This window comes from Magnolia sinica, chromosome 1 (genome assembly GCF_029962835.1).
Source record: "Magnolia sinica isolate HGM2019 chromosome 1, MsV1, whole genome shotgun sequence".
Taxonomy (NCBI): Eukaryota; Viridiplantae; Streptophyta; class Magnoliopsida; order Magnoliales; family Magnoliaceae; genus Magnolia; species Magnolia sinica.
Window position 1 is genome coordinate 114800437 of NC_080573.1, and position 18436 is coordinate 114818872.

Here is an 18436-nt window from a genome sequence, read left to right on the forward strand (position 1 = left end):
ATCCTCTCCTATTGCTTCCCATACTTGTAGCCATCATCCAACCTTGCATCCCATTTCTAACTTTGTTTCTTATGATTCTGTCTCTCCTATATATCATGATTTCCTTGCTGCCATCTCTTTCTCCTCTATTCCTAAATCAGTTATTGAGGCACTTGCAGTGCAGCGTCCTGATTTCATGTAGCCAATTATACGCATACCTAGACATATATATATATATATATATATATATATATATATATATATATATATATATATATATATATATATATATATATATGTACCTTGCGAGGAATACATTGAAAACTTAAGCATAATGAATCATTGAGAATGATAGAAGTAATTAAATTTCGGGGACGAAATTTTGTTTAAGGGGGGTAGATTGTAACACTCCAAACTTTTCAATACCCGAGTATTGAAAGTTCTCAAGTGTCACCATGAATTTTAACTTAGTATGTACATGTGTAAGATACCAATTTAACTATCCTAACCTTAGATTTATTCTTCAACATGAATCTTATCGTTGAGAATGATCTTCATCCATAGATCAAGCCATCCGACCGTTGATTTTAAGACAAGATCATTATATGTCCAAGTATTCCCACTTATCCATCATAACCAACCGTTCAGTCAACTATCCACCGATAGGTAAAGATATCTGACCATCCACTTTGAGTTTAGACCGCCCGATCATAGTAAACTAACTACTTGATATCTGCATCTGCTCGTGCACATATCAAATTGAGATTTTGATCCGTTCATTTTGTTCACCACCTATAAATATGCTTAACCCACCATCAGAACTATAATATGAGAAACTTACACATGTGAACAAGTCACTTGAATTTAACGGTATACATGTTCTACCTCTTGATCACTCTAAAAACCTACTTGTGTTCATCCATTTACAAAACCGACCGTATAACCACCTACATACATGATCAGAGTACTAACCATCAAGTTTTCCTATTTTTAACATGTCATCTAACCATCCATCATATTTGGATCCGCCAAATGGGCCGCCTAAATATCAGAATGAACAGCTCAGTTTGAAGATTGTACGGTATATGCCACAACTACCAGCTGACTTCTCTATTAGATATATGAAAGCGTTGATTTAGACCTCGGGGCAGTATAACCCATTAAAAAGGCATCTTGGTCATCTATAAGTGATTTAGGCCCAAAATGGGGCGATGGAAAGAGAATAAAAAATAAAGAATGTTTGTGAAATTTCAATGTATTTGGATGGTGTAGTCCGACGTTACAGACGGTGGAAGTTGGAGAAATAAAAGATGGCAAAATTGTAAATACTTAATGCTATTAACCTATACCCTTGAATTCTAGATCACATGGTTCCCATGATCTGTTTCATGTAAAATTTTATATCATGCCTAGTTATCATAAATTAACCACACACATTGAATTTTAGCCCTTAAATCATTGTAAAAGTGGCCCAATTGACAAATCATCCCCTTAACCGTTGATTTTGGCGTCCATCGAGTGAAGAAAGCTCGTGGGTAGTTGTAGTAGGATATTTCCCTTCATATGAATGACTCGAATTTTCCATCATATAGACCAAGTGTGAAATATGAGAACCCTACCTTGGTAAGCTTTTTCCTTAGGTGCGAAAGGCTTACCAACTCTTTCTAAATTTGGAGCTTCCGATTGACCCACTCTACACCGTCAATCGCAACTCAAACTTTGACCACACTTTGGCCTCGTATGACTACGATATCATACAAAATTTAGACGCTGATTTATGATCCTACACCATTGAATGATGACCGCCTTGACTCCAATTCCTTCATTTTGGTGCAAAAGGTGAAATTTCAGATTTATGCCTTTTCCACCATTGATCAACCACCAACTTTTGTCCAACCGTTTGTCTATCTTGACTACACATTTCTCCCAAAATTGGGCCTTGATCATTAAGTGTGGACTGTTAATTGAGATCAAGTTCGTTTTGGCACCCATTAGGAGAATTTTCAAGATAAGCCAATTTAAATTTCAGATCTCCAAGAAAATCATATACCCTGACTCTATTCAACGACCCCGACATATTGGACGAATTATATTTAAAGAAAGATCACCAGAAAAGGTCAAATTGAAGAAACCCAATCCAAGTGGGATGTGAAACACACCCCCTCTCACACGCCCACTCCTTTATAAAAGAGTGTGCGTCTCCTTCTCCACACACACCACCTCCTAACGTCCGAGGAGAGAGAGAGAGAGAGAGAGAGAGAGAGAGAGAGAAAAGCCTAGACACCCATCATCCTCTTCCTTCTCCACGTGTATGGTGTCTCCCTCTTGCTCAAGCGATGTCGTGATTCATGTAGAAGCTTTTCTATATCGAGATATACCTAAGGTTTAAATCTAAGGCTAAGGTGAGGGATTCATTTAAGCTTACACTAATTTGAGTTGATATGATTTATCTTGTTTTTACATACTTTAATATTACTGTGATTTTCCATGCAATTGATTGATGGACCGTTATGAATTATTTATCCTTTTGGGAATTATGGTTAAGGTATGATTTTAAGTATGCGTGATTTTTATGAATTTATGTGGGGTGATGGATACAAGCTTTGCCCTTTGTCAATTTTGAGAGCGACGCGTGCTTCCACTCTATATTTAGTTGGTCTTTTGCTACTCTTCCTTATTCTTGTTGAGTTAGCCTATTTGTTGCTCTTCTCTTTTATCGAGATAGCTTAATGCTACTTTTCTCATTTATTAGGTTAGCTTTGTGCAACCGCCCTTTATGGCTTGTGCATGTCTTGGAATTCCAAAACCCTCATAGTTTATTTCTCTATTGATGCAAGTGATGTATTATAGGCCTCATATATAGTGGTTCATATATTTTATCGTGGACGTAATGTGCTCTGGGTAGTGACCCTCTTGGTTGACGCATAATTCCATGGATTTTGGGTAGTGGTGCACAAATCTATATAAGCAATTCGCAATGCGTGTTACATCACTTTCGTGATTGGATGTTGTAGATAGTCGCTCCATGAACAAATTGTGTCACGTAATTCATCCGATCTGTGTTGTACCGTCTTGATGTGTTCACGTAAATCCACGATAGCGTTGGACACGCTAACGAATCTTGATAGTATGGGATGCGGGGTGAGCCAAGTTTTTTATGAATTATATTTCATATTGTGATGATCGCTACGTATGATGGACCGCACACACTTTGCTAGGCATGCATTCATATATATATTGGTTGCGCATATTGATACCACCCGTAGTGGTGGAGTACAAGACGTATCAGAACCCCACATTATTCTTATGAATCTCTTGAATTATTATTAATCTTAAAGGATAACCAGCACTATGAGTAGGGCATTGACCCTCTCCAACCATATAGATATTGCAGGTGAATCACATGTTGATGATACGGACGATAATCATTCTATGGAAGATTATTTCGATTAATAAAGAAGGATAGCATCACGAATTGTTTTATTTATTTTCCGCTGCAAACTTTGATAATGTAATAAGCTCCCATTGAGTGGGCATTAAAGAATTATTTGTACGCTTTTACTCTAATGGAATAATAAATATATTCGATTTTATTCTCGTGAATGGTTACCTTTGTGAATGTAACTGGATGTGATTTATCTTTAAAAAAAAAATAAAGTGCGATTTTGAAGCATCCAATTTTTATATTATTAACACTCGGAATTCTCGGGCACGAGTATGTACTTAGGCCACAAAAATTCGGGATGTTACATGCAGTTCCTACATGGAAGAATGCGATGAAGGCAGAAATGCGATGAAAGCAGAAATGGTTGCCATTGATAAGAATGGCACATGGGATATTGTTTCCTTACTTGCCGATAAGCACACTGCGGGGTGCAAGTGGGTGTATTCTATCAAGTATCGGGCTGATGGATCTATTGAATGTTACAAGGCCTGCAGGCCTCCTCAGTACGAATAATAGAATATGCTACCTAAAGAGAGGGAAATGGAACTGTAGCAACAAGTTGGGTTTAGAGGGCCTCATATTCACTGTTCAATCCAGTCAAAATTTTATATGTTTTTACTTCATCTTCTCGTATCCTCACAATCTCTGCCCTGCGACTATCTGGAAGCTCACTCAAGGGTTGCAGATGACTCAATTCTTCCCAACGACTCTTTAGTGCACCAAAATATTCAGTAACTGACAAATTCTCTTGGGTGAGAGAATAAAGTTCAGTGGTCAACTGGAATTTATGGGGCTTGTTAGATATGGTCCCATAGGTCTCATTGAGGGATTTCCACAGATTGGTAGCAAAATCATAGAAGAAATAGGAAGAGGCAATACTCAGTTCCATACAGTCGAGGATCCAACCCACAACAATAGGATTTGAGGAATCCCATGCGTCAATCTATGATGAATCATTAGATTGAGAAGTAGACGGCCTCTTGGATGTGCCAATAAGAAATCCAAGTTTCTCCTTGCCAATAACATACATGTGGACAACCTGAGATCACAAAAGAAAATTGTTCCCATTAAATTTTGTGGAGGTAATTTAGATGGGCCACTCGGAGCTATGTCCAGATGACTTAGAATCCATGGATATATGAAGAAGAGGTGGAGAAAGATCACAAGCTGATGTAGCATGAGCAAAACCCGCAGCTGGGATATACACCCGGATCCTATGTATACGTTGGACCTCCAAAAACAAAACAACAAGGTCCAGTTGGCCCACCTTTTTGCTAAAACATGCATAAAAACGTCTCAAATCTGCACAAGGGCAGCATTCCTTGATAGATCATTAAAAAAACAGTTCATAATGAGTGTATCCCAATGATTAAAAACCACCGATTCAAAAGAAATCTGAGAAATTGATGATTTGGGGCTAAAATTAGACTGATTAATAATAGATGTTAACAATATTTCATGATATTTGGTGCAACTAAACGCAACCTAAAATAATATAGGGTAATGATTAAATGTAAATGTAAAGAAAGCAACGAAACTGATTTAATATTGTTACTTATATTATTTTTACTAAAACCATTGAAAAATTAATTAATTTTATTGAAAATAGAAAAATGTAACAAACATTGAAAACATCAATTGATTTTAATGTTGTTGTAAAAAATAAATTGTAATGTGAGCTACATAGTATGTAGTGTAGACTATGTGGCGTGTAGCCTATGCAAATTTTCATGTAGCATAGGCTACACATGACTTAAGCTATTTTCATGAGCTACATAACTTTAAGGCTAAGCTATGCTACGTGGCATAAGTACATGCTACATAACGTGGCTATTAAAACACTGGTGTGGATCTTAACCCAAATAGATCCGTATGGGCCTGTATAGCTGATGTCATCATCCGTTTGGCTGACGTCAACAGCCCCTGTGTTAGAAATCCTTTGGGCTTCAATCCTCCTTGTGTATAGATCCTCAATTTCATCTAGAATTGATCCAACAAAGCTCTGATACCAAGTAGTTTTTGTAGAAGTTGTAGAGAGAGATGAGAGAGGAGGAAAAGTTGAGAGAGCTAAAACATGAGTCACCTTTTTTTCTTATTCTGTTTATATGTAGAGTTTTCAATATTTACAAATTACATCATAACCCCCTAATAAATATAAAATTACATATACGATTCTACTTTGCATATTTACAGCTAAACCCCTACATAACAAATTAATGTTCCAACAAAGGGTACACAAAATTATGGTGTTGATTATAATGAGACCTCTCCTGTGGCCAAATTGAACTCAGTTTGCCCAATCATCTCCTTAGCGGCCAATCTTTCTTGGCCATTATATCAACTGGACGTTAAGAATGCCTTCATGGGGATCTAACTGAGGAAGTTTATATGGATCTTCCCTCTGGGTTTCATCTTAAGGGGGAGACTAGGAAAGAGTGTAAGCTTAAAAATGCTCTTTATGGCCTCAAACATTCTCCAAGAGCGCGGTTTGCCTGGTTAAGTTTTGCAGTTCTCTCGTTTGGCTTTAGGCGATGCCAGTCGAATCATATTATGTTTGTTCACACTCAGAAAGAGACTCGAACCATTATACTCATTTATGTGGATGACAAAATCGTCACTGGAGATGATTTGGACTATTTGTTTAGGGATTTAGCTGTAAATATGCAAATTCTTATGTGTAATTTTATATTTATTAGGGGGTTATGTTGTAATTTGTAAATAGGGGAAACCCTACATATAAACAGAATAAGAAATAGAGGAGGCTAACGTTTTTGAGCTCTTTCAACTTTTTCTCCTCTCATCTCTCTCTCTACAACTTCTACAAAAACTACTAACTTCTTCAACTTCTTCATCACTAGCACCAACGTCGGGCTCGTAGACTTCTTCTTCATAATCGCCCCGATCATCCTCATCCAACTCGCCAATCACAAGGGCCTTATTTTGCACTTTCATAGGGCATTGGTATGCGAAATAGCTGTACCCTTGGCAGTCATAACATCGCGCTTGCTCACCTCCCCTTGAACTGGTACTAGTTAAACCTTTACCCTTCACATCTTGGTTGTTGGACAAAGTGCCAATTGAGGCTTTAGAATGACCTCCAAAATTAGGCTTAACTCCCTGGGGAGTGGCCTTGACATTGGAACCTCATGAGTTGAATCGCCTCATGAATTGCAGTCTCAGATACCACTCGAGTTCTTGGACCACTTGAAATGCATGCTCTAAGTTGCTGATGTCATGAGGAATGAGCTCACACTAAAGTTATGGTCAGAGGCCCATTCTGAAGTGAGAAAGGGTCACTAACGGGTCCTCCCTGATGTTACATTGCATCATATACTCATCAAATTTTGCGATGTAAGCAACCGTCGGCATAGACCCCTGAGGGAGGGACTCCCACTGGTCCATGAGCCTTTGGTGGTAAAAGAGGGATCTCTTTCATCTCAGTCCATTGTGAGATTGGATCTTCACCAGACCTCAATTTTCTACTCAACATTTGTCCAAAACAGTTTGGCTTGGCCCAACAACTTCATCTTGGCAAACCTTATCCGACAGCTATCAGATATATCGTACGACTCAAAATAATGATCCACATCTGCAAGCCAGTCGATGAATGCCTTTGGGTCCAAGTGACCGTCATAACTCGACACTTTAATCTTTACACTCTTCATCACTCGCTCATCAAGATCAGGATGGGTTTGGTACTCTTTGAGGGGTGGTTGGGTATGCCCCCCACCACAGCCAACACTTCGGCCATGCTCTCTCATGTCCTCCACCTTGACCTCCCGCTTGGGATTGTTCATCTTCCGAATTTTCACGGTCTACATGGAGGGAAGTTTCCAACTCGGTCATGCAAGTCTTCGTCTCATTCTAGAGGGCTCCTAGTTGGTTACTGGTGGTTCTACTTTGGGCCTCGATGGCCGCGAGATGGTTATTGATGGCATTGATAGCCTCAGCAAGCTATTTTGAATTCACTGTGGGGTGCAGACCAAAACCACACCTTTTACAGGTGGGCATAAACTGGGCATGCTAATTGGGAAGGACTAACAACTAAATTTCCTAAACATAATGTGATGAAGATGAAAAAAGCTGCTAACTCTAGACGTGGTAATATGAAAACCCTAGATTCAAAAGCAATGGACTCACTAAACCCTATGCTAACGTAGTCTCTGATACCAAAATTTGATGCAGTGTGGATGGCTTAAACTATGATGATGCAAATAAATTAATTAACGGATTACCAGGGTAAATCAATTCCAAATAACCACCTTCTCTAAAAGCTTAAGCTGTTAGAGGATCGTGAATCAATGTATATCAAGGGACTTTAACACTCCCCTGCACGTGCGAGGTGGAACTCCTCATGGGAACATACCGAGCAAGGGTGGAGGGACAACTCACACCATAAACAATGGCCCCCTAAGGGAGAATATATTAGGGAGGCATATTCGTTGCTCCCGGGATTCGAACACAAGACCTTCTGCTCTGATACCATGTCAAATAACCACTTTTTCTAAAAGCTCGAGTTGTTAGAGGATGTGAATCAATGTATATCAAGGGACTTTAACAATCAAAGCATAAAATAGAGCCATTCTACCACAAATTTAGAGAAATCAAAATATTCAATTAAGCTCAAGCTCGAGATCACATCACAATCCCTCCAAATAGATCCTTAAAGCTATTGATCAAACATGGCCCAATGGATGATAGAACTTTCATCTAGCATAGGATTTGTTCTAGATTCGAGGATTCACTTGCGCTTTGCTAGGGTTTGAATGGATTAGAGTTTGGGTTTAGAAATCAAGAAATTGGGAATTTAGGGTTTTATAAAAGGCCAGGGTTTTATAAAATAGAAAATAAGAGATGGTCAACGGGGGTAATGCAGGGCATTTTCACACCGGGCTCGAGTGGGGTCGCCTGTGGGATGCAGGGCCACACTCGGGGTGGGCGGGGCCCATGGGGGAGGTCTCGTGTTCGAGACTCCTCACCGGGGGTGATTAATGCGCATTTCACATCGGGCTTGAGTGGGGTAGCCTGTGGGATGCGGGGACACACTCGGGGTGGGCGGCCCGTGTGAGGCGGTACCCATGTGATTTGGGGCCCACGAGGGGGGTTCGACCCAGGTCCTAACCCATGAGATGTGGGGCTGGGCTATGAGATAAAGGGATTAATTCGCCATGCTCTAACAGTTCGAGCTTTTAGAGCAACTGGTTAATTGTCCCGCATCAGAGGGGTTTAATGCGGAGGCATTTTCACATCGGGCTCGAGTGGGGTGGCCTGTGGGTGTAGGGGCACACTCGGGGTGGGTGGCCCACAAAACCTATGGATTTGGGGGCCGTGTGAGGCGGAACCCATGGATTTGGGGCCCACGAGGGGGCAAAACCCATGGATTTGGGGCTCACGAGGAGGGTTTCGCCGAGGACCTAATCCATAGATTTAGGGCCTGGGCTATGAGATAAAGGGATTAATTTGTCATTCTCTATCAGTTCGAGCTTTTAGAGCAAGTGATTTATTGTCCTGCATCAGGGTTGTACGGATGTTGTACAGACAGTCCATACAGTCATACAGATGGTGTGGTGGGGTTGGGTTAGTTTGGTTGGTGATGAGTTGGGTTGATGATGGATAATGGTTTGAGGAAGAAGAGAAAAATATTCAATGGAAAAAGAGATTTTAAGAGAGAGAAGTAAGAAATACCTTAATAGGAACAATGTTTGAATTATCTCTGATATTATTGAAATATTGCCGATATTATCTGTATCTCTAGCTCGACGTTGCTGATAACAATGCTAGTATAAGAAACTCTAGGTATCAGCGATGTATCGCTAAATATCGCTAATGTATTGATATCATCAATATTTTCAACTGTGTAAATTCCAGGCGTCACTTGTATTGCCAATGTATCTGCGATATTTCGATAATATTGCCAATGTATAAATATCACTAAAAATCTGTATATTAAAAAAAAATCCCATTTCATAAATTTTTTTGTGGCCACATGGTTGTATGCAGTGTTTAATTTGTCAACGATATTATCATTATCGCAACATGTCGATATCAAGACCACAATCTTTCATTTCTTTTCCAGTTGTTAATGATTTGTTGGGTAATATTAAGTGCTGCTGATATTCTGAAATATCAATAGATATTTGGATGGAAGGTCGGAGGTTGATTGGATAAATGGGATGGATGAGATGGTTGGATTGCTTTCTTACAACAACACATGCTTTTGGGCCCCCAGTAATGGAAACTTATCATGTATGCATTCTTTTTGCAATTTTTTTAAAAAAAAAAAAATTCATAAATACGCAAATATGTGTATTTTAACATAAATGAAATTTCACTGAAAAATACCACCATTTCCCCCATGTTTTCCCACATTTCCAGTTATCAGCGATATCGATATTATTTCCATATCCCCTACTAACAAAAGTTGTAGTGATACGGTACCGACAATTCGAACACTGAATAGGAATAAGAAAGATAATTTAGAATCATTCCAATGGCTTCATACCAAATTCCATTCATTGGAAGTTTTCTTGCTCAAAAGAAGCAATTTAGAGAAATCTCATTCAATATGTCCATCATCCCAAGTCTCAAACAAGTAACTATAAGAAAACCTAAGCAAACGCTAGGTCTGGAACTATTATTGATTGTCCAAATCTATTAACGGATAAGATAAAAACATAAATATCTAATAATCTGAAATAAAACTGAAAAATAAAGAAGAAATAAAGATGTACCACACGGCACAAGGATGATCTCCAATGTGCAATAGATACGTCTACATGTGATCAATGGCCTGGATTAATGTGGTCCAACATGTCCATGGCTTGCATTTGCATACTAGAGTGTCTGTACACCTAAACTCAAGTTTCTTAACATTTCCAACAGTCCGGGTCACCAAACTAATGTGTCCAAGATATCTAACGGCATGGTCTAATGTTTGTAATGTCTAGATGTGGTCCAGTTTAGGCTAGGCGACATCCAAACAGTCCAAAGATGTATCAATTTATTCCAAATAAGCAGCCCACATGCATCTTCCCAGTGTGGGGTCTTCAAAAATGCACAACCATGCATGTGGGGTCTTTATTGCGGCTAAGAACCCGAATCGGGTCCACTGGGCCCCATGTAGAGATCATCCAACCATAATTAAACAGGAGCTGAGGCCTTAGCTCTCCTCCTCCTCCGACAAACTCATGTAGGTGCTTGGATGCCCTCATCATGTTTGGTTGTAGTTACTGCTACTTCACTCTTCTTGAAAATCCTTAATGTGAGAGGGATGGAGATGCAAGGCTTTTCTATCTCACTTTGATGTTTTGTTTGTTGAGATACCCAATTCAAGAGCAGATCAGTTAGGATATTCTAAGAAAGACTTGGAAGATATTGTGCTTGTCTCTTTTGAGAGGTTAAGCTCATGTCATTCTGTTCATATTTCTACTTCTTGGGTCAATGGACTGCCTGTTTGAATTCTGCCTTCTTTTGCTTGTACAGACATGTTGAAAGGCTCTTTTTTTGCAAATCCAGTTTTAGACACACCGACGACTGAGGATTTTCTTATACAAAGGTAAAATTCGTGCCAATGGATATTCTACTTACATGCATTTTGACCAATCTAAAAGCACTATGATGCTACAACCTATTTCCTCATGCAGACTTCTTATGCCCTTCTTCAATTTTCTATGATTTGAGTTCTTGGTTTCTGTTTGTTCTCTGAATTGCATTGTCATTATGGTTAGGACGTTAGAAAATTCATCTTTATTGTGAAGGGAACATGATTATTTTGGGTTATCAAATCTGATATCGTACTTTTAAAGGAAAAAAAGTCACCATGAACAGCAACACTGATCTTCTTGCATTTCAACAACGATTAATAACTATTATATTGCTAAAAGAATCATGTCCTGTACTATATTCATGAAAGCACTATTGAAATTCTCAACGTGTGAGTTCAGTAAAAGCTGGAGCACATTCGGGAGGTGAGGAAAATATCTCATAGTTCTTGTCTCTCAGATATTTTTTAAAAAATAGTACAACAAAAATATGCCATGTGTCGATAAAAGATATGATGGGGCAATTGAGGCATGCAAAGTGATTTTCATAGCTAAGTACAAGATGTAGTGATTGCAATATTGATAGTATTGGCCAATATATCGGTTGATACTATTCGCATGTGGGTGATACGAAACTGAGCCTAAGTTCATTTTCTTCCCCGTATCATGAGATATTTCCAAACATCGCAATGCATCGGTGATATATTGATATATTATGGTATTTTGAAAATATCGCAGTTATAAACTCCTTTGTATTATTGATACCATCAATATGTATTGTCGATACCATCGTCAGCCCCCTTTGCCAAAAAAAAAAAGGAGGAGGATAATTTGCCAAAATCATTTTTTTTTTTTTTCCTTCCTTCAGTTACCTTCTTAAGGTGATCTCGACTACTTTTCAATTGGCTGGAGAGAAATGGGGATTTGGGTGCAGAAATCTAGATCGGAGAGTATGCATTTTGATAAACGAAATCAGTGAGTTTTATCGAATTTGAATACCTTTTTCCTGTTTAAATCACATGGAATTAATGATGCTCAATCATGGATTTTGGCCTATGATTTTGAATTTGGGAAAAACGGAAAATTAGGGAAAATCCGATTTTTATTTATTTATTTTGACCTTTGATTTTCGACTTTCATACATGTCTTTTATGATCTATAAATTATATATGAAATGATTTTGAATATAATTGCATCACTTTTGTTAGACAACACATCTTTTAGGTCCTTATACAAAGGAAACTTATTATGTGTACTTGTTTTTTTGAGATCTTTTGAGTTCTAATTACGTAATAATGTCATCTTTAACATCCCCTGAAGTTTTATTGAAAAATTCAACCAATTTCCTAATGTTTCCCAAAAACAGTGATATATTACATGATACATGTGATATTTGTGAGGCAATAACCAATATGTTTCCATATCCCAAGGCGATACATGCGTCCAATACTGAAAACATTGGATTTGACCACCCCCATTATGGTGGAGCACATTGATCAAGAACATACTATTTCCCAACCAAAAGCAACTTACCAAAAGAAAGTGCTATTGTTAACTCATAGTTGCAGTGAAGAAGTCTATTGTTTTCTATAAAGTAATAGGGTTAACAAGTCTATAATTTTCTTGCTTAAAATCTTATTCAAGTTTGATTCCACTCCCCGGCATTACCCGATGCACGTGGTGGCGGGTGATTGCGTGCATCTGCAGGGAATAGTCTTGCCTCGAAATGGGGTGGGGGACACCTTGACATTGTAAAAAAAAAAATCCTATTCAAGTTTCATATTCCAAGTACAAGCATGTGAAATAGGATGGAGGCAATCACTATGGCCATGGGAGGATGAATTCAAAAGATTATCCCTTTATTGGGGACAATGTTTGAAGTATTGGTATTGCTACAAGTTTCGTTGGCTGGGGATACGAAAACAATATGGATATCGTCGATAATATCGCCAATAACTGGAAATGCAGGGAAACGTTGGACAAACATGGGGAAAACGGTGGAATTTTTCAGTGAAACTTCAGGAGATGCTAAAATACACATATTTGCATATTTAGAAATCAAAAAATTGCAAAAAAGAAAAAAAGAAAAAGCACAAATAATAAGTTTCCATTTATTGGGGGCCTCAAAGTATGTGTTGTTGTAAGAAACCAGTCCAACCATCCTATCAAACCCATCTTATTCTTTTAACCATCCCATCTATCCATCCAACCTTTCATCCAAACATTCATCAATATTTCAAAATGTCGACAACACACGATACTTCGCTAAGAAATCATCAATAACTGGAAAGGAAACAAAAGACTACAGTCTTGATATCGCCTGCGATAACGATGATATCGCAATATGATCGAATGCATCATCGATAATTTGAACATTGTATACAACCATGTGCCCGTAAAAAATAAATTTGAAATGAAATTTTTTTAATAAACAAAATTTTGGCGATATTGATACATTGGTGATGTTATCAAAATATCGTCGATACATTAGAAATAGAAGTGACACTTGGAATTTACACAGTTGAAAATATTGCGATATCGGTACATTGGCGATACAAGCGGTGCCTAGAATTTGCATAGTTGGAAATATTGGCGTTACATTGGCGATATCGATACATCGGCAATACTTTGAAATACATAACTGATACCTGGAATTTCTAGGATTACTAGTGTTATTGATATCGCTGCTAGTGTTATTGGTATCACTGAGCTGGAGATAGAGATAATATCAGGGATATTTCGATAATATCGGGGATACTCTGAACAATATTTTGGACCTAAGGTTGGAGGCAAGGTGTGCAAAAACTTCTTCTACAATTGTTGCAGTTGTGGCGGCAGCAGCAGTTGTTGCTCTTCTTTCTTTCTTCTCCCTAGTGTTGCGGCCCTCTCTCTCCCTCTTTTCTCTCCTTTTCCCTCTTTCCGTTTTTCTTTGGTTCCCTCTCTTTAGAATTAAAATAAATTTAAAAAAAAAAAAAAAAACCGAATGGACTGCTACTTTGCAGGACACGTAGCTTAGTGCACTTGCACTATGTCACTGCATAGGGACCACCTTGATTTATGTGTGGTATATCCATGTTGTCCATCAGTTTTTCTAGTTCATTTTTGGGCATGGTCCCTAAAATGAGGGGATCCAAATCTCAAGTGGACCACACAGTAGGATAGAATACCCACTGTTTAAAACTTCCTAGGGCCCACTATAATGTTTATTTGCCATCGAACTTATTGATATGGTTACATGGACGTGGATGAAGGGAGAACACAAATAACAACTTGATCTAAAAAGGAAATTGGTCCCAAGAACATTTTAATGGTGGGAATTCAATCCCTACTGTGTGGTCCACCTGAGATTTGGATCCACCTTTTTTTTAGACCATGGCCTAAAATGAGTTGGCAAAAAGGATGGACCGCATGGATATACAATAAATGCATTGAGGTGGGTCTCACATTTAAGGCGTCACTCACTAGTGGGCCACGTGAGATTTAGATCCACCTGATTTTTTTTGACCACGCCTTAAAATGAGTTGGCAAAACAGATTGACGGCATGGATGTACAAATAAATCAATGTGGCCCACCTCACCCACTAGTGGTCCACTCGAGATCTGGATCTGCCTCATTTTTGGACCATGCCCTGAAATGAGTTGGCAAAATGGATGGGCAACATGGATATATAATACATACATCGAGTGGGCCCCACCTAATGGCCTTAAAATTTGTACATGAGACATATATCAACTCAAAATTAACCAATTAAATTTTAGGACCATTGTTGCTAAGTCGTAATCCCAAAATTAAATTGTTTGAACAATTTTCACCATTAATTTACAGACACTTGTTTTTTTTGAAATAGGAACCATTAATTTACAGACACTTGTTTTTTGAAATAGGAACCATTAATTTACAGACACCTGTTTTTTGAAATTGGACAATTTGATAATTTTCACTCTTCATTGTCAAATAAATGCACTAATCCATTAGTGCGATAAGTGCCAATAGATTGCATGAATTTGAGGCTGATTTGGGGCATCGAATGGTCCCCCAAATCAGACCCAAATTGGTAACATTATATACTAAATCTAATTTTAATTTTAATTTTTTTATAAAATCTATAGAAAGAAATGATATTAAATTGTTAGGTATATGAATTACATAATGATGCAGGACAGTTAAATACTTGCTCTAAAAGCTCGAACTGATGGAGCATGGCGAATTAATCCCTTTATCTCATATCCTAGGCCCCACATCTCATGGGTTAGGACTTCGGCCGAACCCCCCTCGTGGGCCCTAAATCACATGGGTACCACCTCACACGAGTCACCTGCCTCACACAGGTGGGGCCCGCCTCTCATGAGCCACCCGCCTCACACGGGCCCCCACCTCGAGTGTGTCCCTGCATCCCACAGGCTACCCCACTCGAGCCCGGTGTGAAAATGCCCCTGCATTAATCACCCCCGGTGAGGAGTCTCGAACACGAGACCTCCCGCTCTGATACCACTTTGATGCAGGACAATTAACCACTTGCTCTAAAAGCTCGAACTGATAGAGCATGGCGAATTAATCCCTTTATCTCATAGTCTAGGCCCCACATCTCATGGGTTAGGACCTCAGCCGAACCCCCCTCGTGGGCCCCAAATCACATGGGTACCGCCTCATACAAGCCACCTGCCTCACACAGGTGGGGCCCTCCTCTCACGAGCCACTTGCCTCACACGGGCCACCCACCCCGAGTGTGTCCCTGCATCCCACAGGCTACCCCACTCGAGCCCGGTGTGAAAATGCCCCTGTATTATATAATAAGGCACAAAAGTCCATAGACTGTATATTGAAATGAATGTATTCGAGTCGCGAGGTACGTAATATACCAATACTATAAATAATAGTAAAACCTGCAAATATGAGATGTTTTGGTATTACATTCATTATAATAATTTATATTGATATTATATAGTTAGAAAATTAAATATAAAAGGCTTGCAGTCAATTTCAAGTCGTCAGGTTCATAAATCCATCGACAACCCGATATAGCATTCTCACCAAAGATTGGACCATTACACTATCATAAACATGTTCAAAATTATAAATGAATGCATATTTGGAATATTTACACTTTTTCAGATTTTCTAAATATTTTTCCAGATTTTTTGGAGCAAATCGACCGATACGGAGGAGTATTGCCCGTTACACCAATTCAACGTATCCTTAACGGTGGGCACTGTTACGCCTACCATTACCACTACGGAACACCAACTCTTTTTGTGTCAACTTTTTTTTTTTTTTTAATGGTTTATGTGATAGAAGAGCAATTGACGTAGAGTTTTGAAGGTGTGTGATTAGTATGGTGGTGAATTTTGAGCTTGTGCTGGAGGGGCAGACAAAAGATGTTTCATACTAAATTGTTTTGCGTATTGTTTGAAGTATCCCCAATATTATCCAAATATCCTTGATATTATCCGTATTTCCAGCTTGGCGATACTAATTGCACCGGTAGCAATACTAATAAAATTGTTAGTATAAAAAATTCCAGGTATCGGCGATGTACTGATAAGTATCACCAATGTATTGCCGATATTTTCGACTGTGTAAATTTCGAATGTTGCTTGTATTGTCAATATATCAATATCACCAATATTTTTAATTGTGTAGATTCTAGGTGTCACTTGTATCGCCAATGTATCGACAATATTTTGATTATCACCAGCGTATCGGTATCGCCAAAAATCTGTTTATTGAAAAACTTCCATTTCAAAATTTTTTATGGTGCATGGTTGTATGAAGTGTACAAAAGTTGTCGACGATAATATCATGTTATTGTTGTTATCGCAATATGGACGATATTAAGACTACAATCTTCCGTTTTCTTTCTAGTTGTCAATGATTTCTTGGCAAAATATCATGTGTTGTTGATACTCTGAAATATCGATGGATGGTTGGATGGATAGATGTGATTGACAGGATGGTTGGATTGATTTCTTAAGACAACACGACACATGTTTTTAGGCTCCCGTTAAATAGAAACTTATAGTAGAGAAGGATTTGATGAGGATAATGTGAAGAAGAGATGAGAATATTGAGAGAGAAGAAGGAGGAGGAGAGTTTGGGAGAGATGATGTGTTGGGCTTGCTTGCCCTAACACATAATATTTTATTATGATAAAGCATATAGCATGCACTTACACTAAAAGGGCCGCCCACTAACCACACACAATAAATACAATACACTAACATTCTCTATACTCCCCCTCAAGTTGGAGCATAGATGTTGATCATGCCCAACTTGTCACGAACACGATGAAGAGCATCTCGACTCAAGGACTTTGTAAGAACATCAGCAAGTTGATCCCCAAATCGAATAAAAGGAGTGACTTTTTCCTTAGAAGCGACTTTCTCCCGAATAAAGTGACAGTCGACCTCAATATGCTTGGTTCGCTCATGGAAAACTGGGTTACGAGTAATATGGATGGCCGCTTGATTGTCACAGTGAAGAGGAATAGGATCCGAAGGAGGATAGCGAAGTTCTTCAAGAAGATTGCGAAGCCACACAAGTTCACACATCGCATGAGCCATAGCACGATATTCTGCTTCAACCGAGGACCGGGCAACAACTGGCTGCTTTTTGCTCTTCCAGGTTATAAGATTGCCACCTAGGAAGGTATAGAAGCCAGATGTAGCGATCAAAAGTACTACCTGCACAATCAGCATCGGAATAGCCATAAAGATGAAGATGACCATGCAACTGAAAGAGGAGGCCAAGACCCGGGGCTGATTTTAAATAACGAAGTATGTGGTAGACAGTCGTGAGATGAGAAGTACAGGGAGCTTGCATGAATTGGCTAACAACTCCCACCGCAAATGAGAGATCTGGACGAGTAATAGTTAGGTAAATAAGCCGGCCTACAAGTCGTCGATACATCTCGGGATCAGTAAGGAGAGCACCATCATCTGGTCGAAGCTTCTGTGAAGTATCCATGGGAGTGGTACCAGGCTTGCACCCTAACATGCCGGTCTCCATGAGAAGATCGAGCACATATTTTCGTTGTGACAAGACCAATTTAGATGATGAGCGAGCAACTTCAATTTCGAGGAAGTAGCGAAGAGGACCAAGATCCTTGATCTCAAACTTGGTCTTCAAAAAATCTTTGACCTCCCTCATTCCAGCAGAATCACTACCGGACAAAACAATATCATCCACATAGACAATGAGAACCATGATGCCTGTCGATCGACGACATATAAAGAGAGAATGATCAGCATGACTACGAACAAAGCCAAACTCCAAGAGAGCCTGACTAAATTTTTCGAACCATGCACGTGGAGATTGTTTGAGTCCATAAAGAGCCTTCTTCAACCGACATACAAGTGCAGGGTTGTGAGAAGCAACAAAGCCAGGAGGTTGATGCATATAAACTTTCTCTACAAGATCCCTATGGAGAAATGCATTCTTAACATCAAGCTGAAACAAGGGCCATGATAAATT

The 18436-nt window shown here is 39.0% G+C and overlaps 1 protein-coding gene across 4 annotated transcripts in view; it reads left to right on the forward strand.

The window, feature by feature from the left end:
• LOC131254869 (uncharacterized) overlaps positions 1–18436 on the forward strand; it is a 134945-nt gene that overhangs the window by 33254 nt on the left and 83255 nt on the right. For 3 of the 4 annotated variants that reach the window (XM_058255573.1, XM_058255586.1, XM_058255580.1), the window contains one exon: positions 10907–10979. The exons of the other annotated variant lie outside the window; for it this stretch is intronic. In XM_058255573.1, coding sequence (XP_058111556.1) covers positions 10907–10979 — 73 coding nt within the window. The remainder of the gene's footprint in view (positions 1–10906; positions 10980–18436) is intronic. 4 annotated transcript variants of the gene reach the window in all.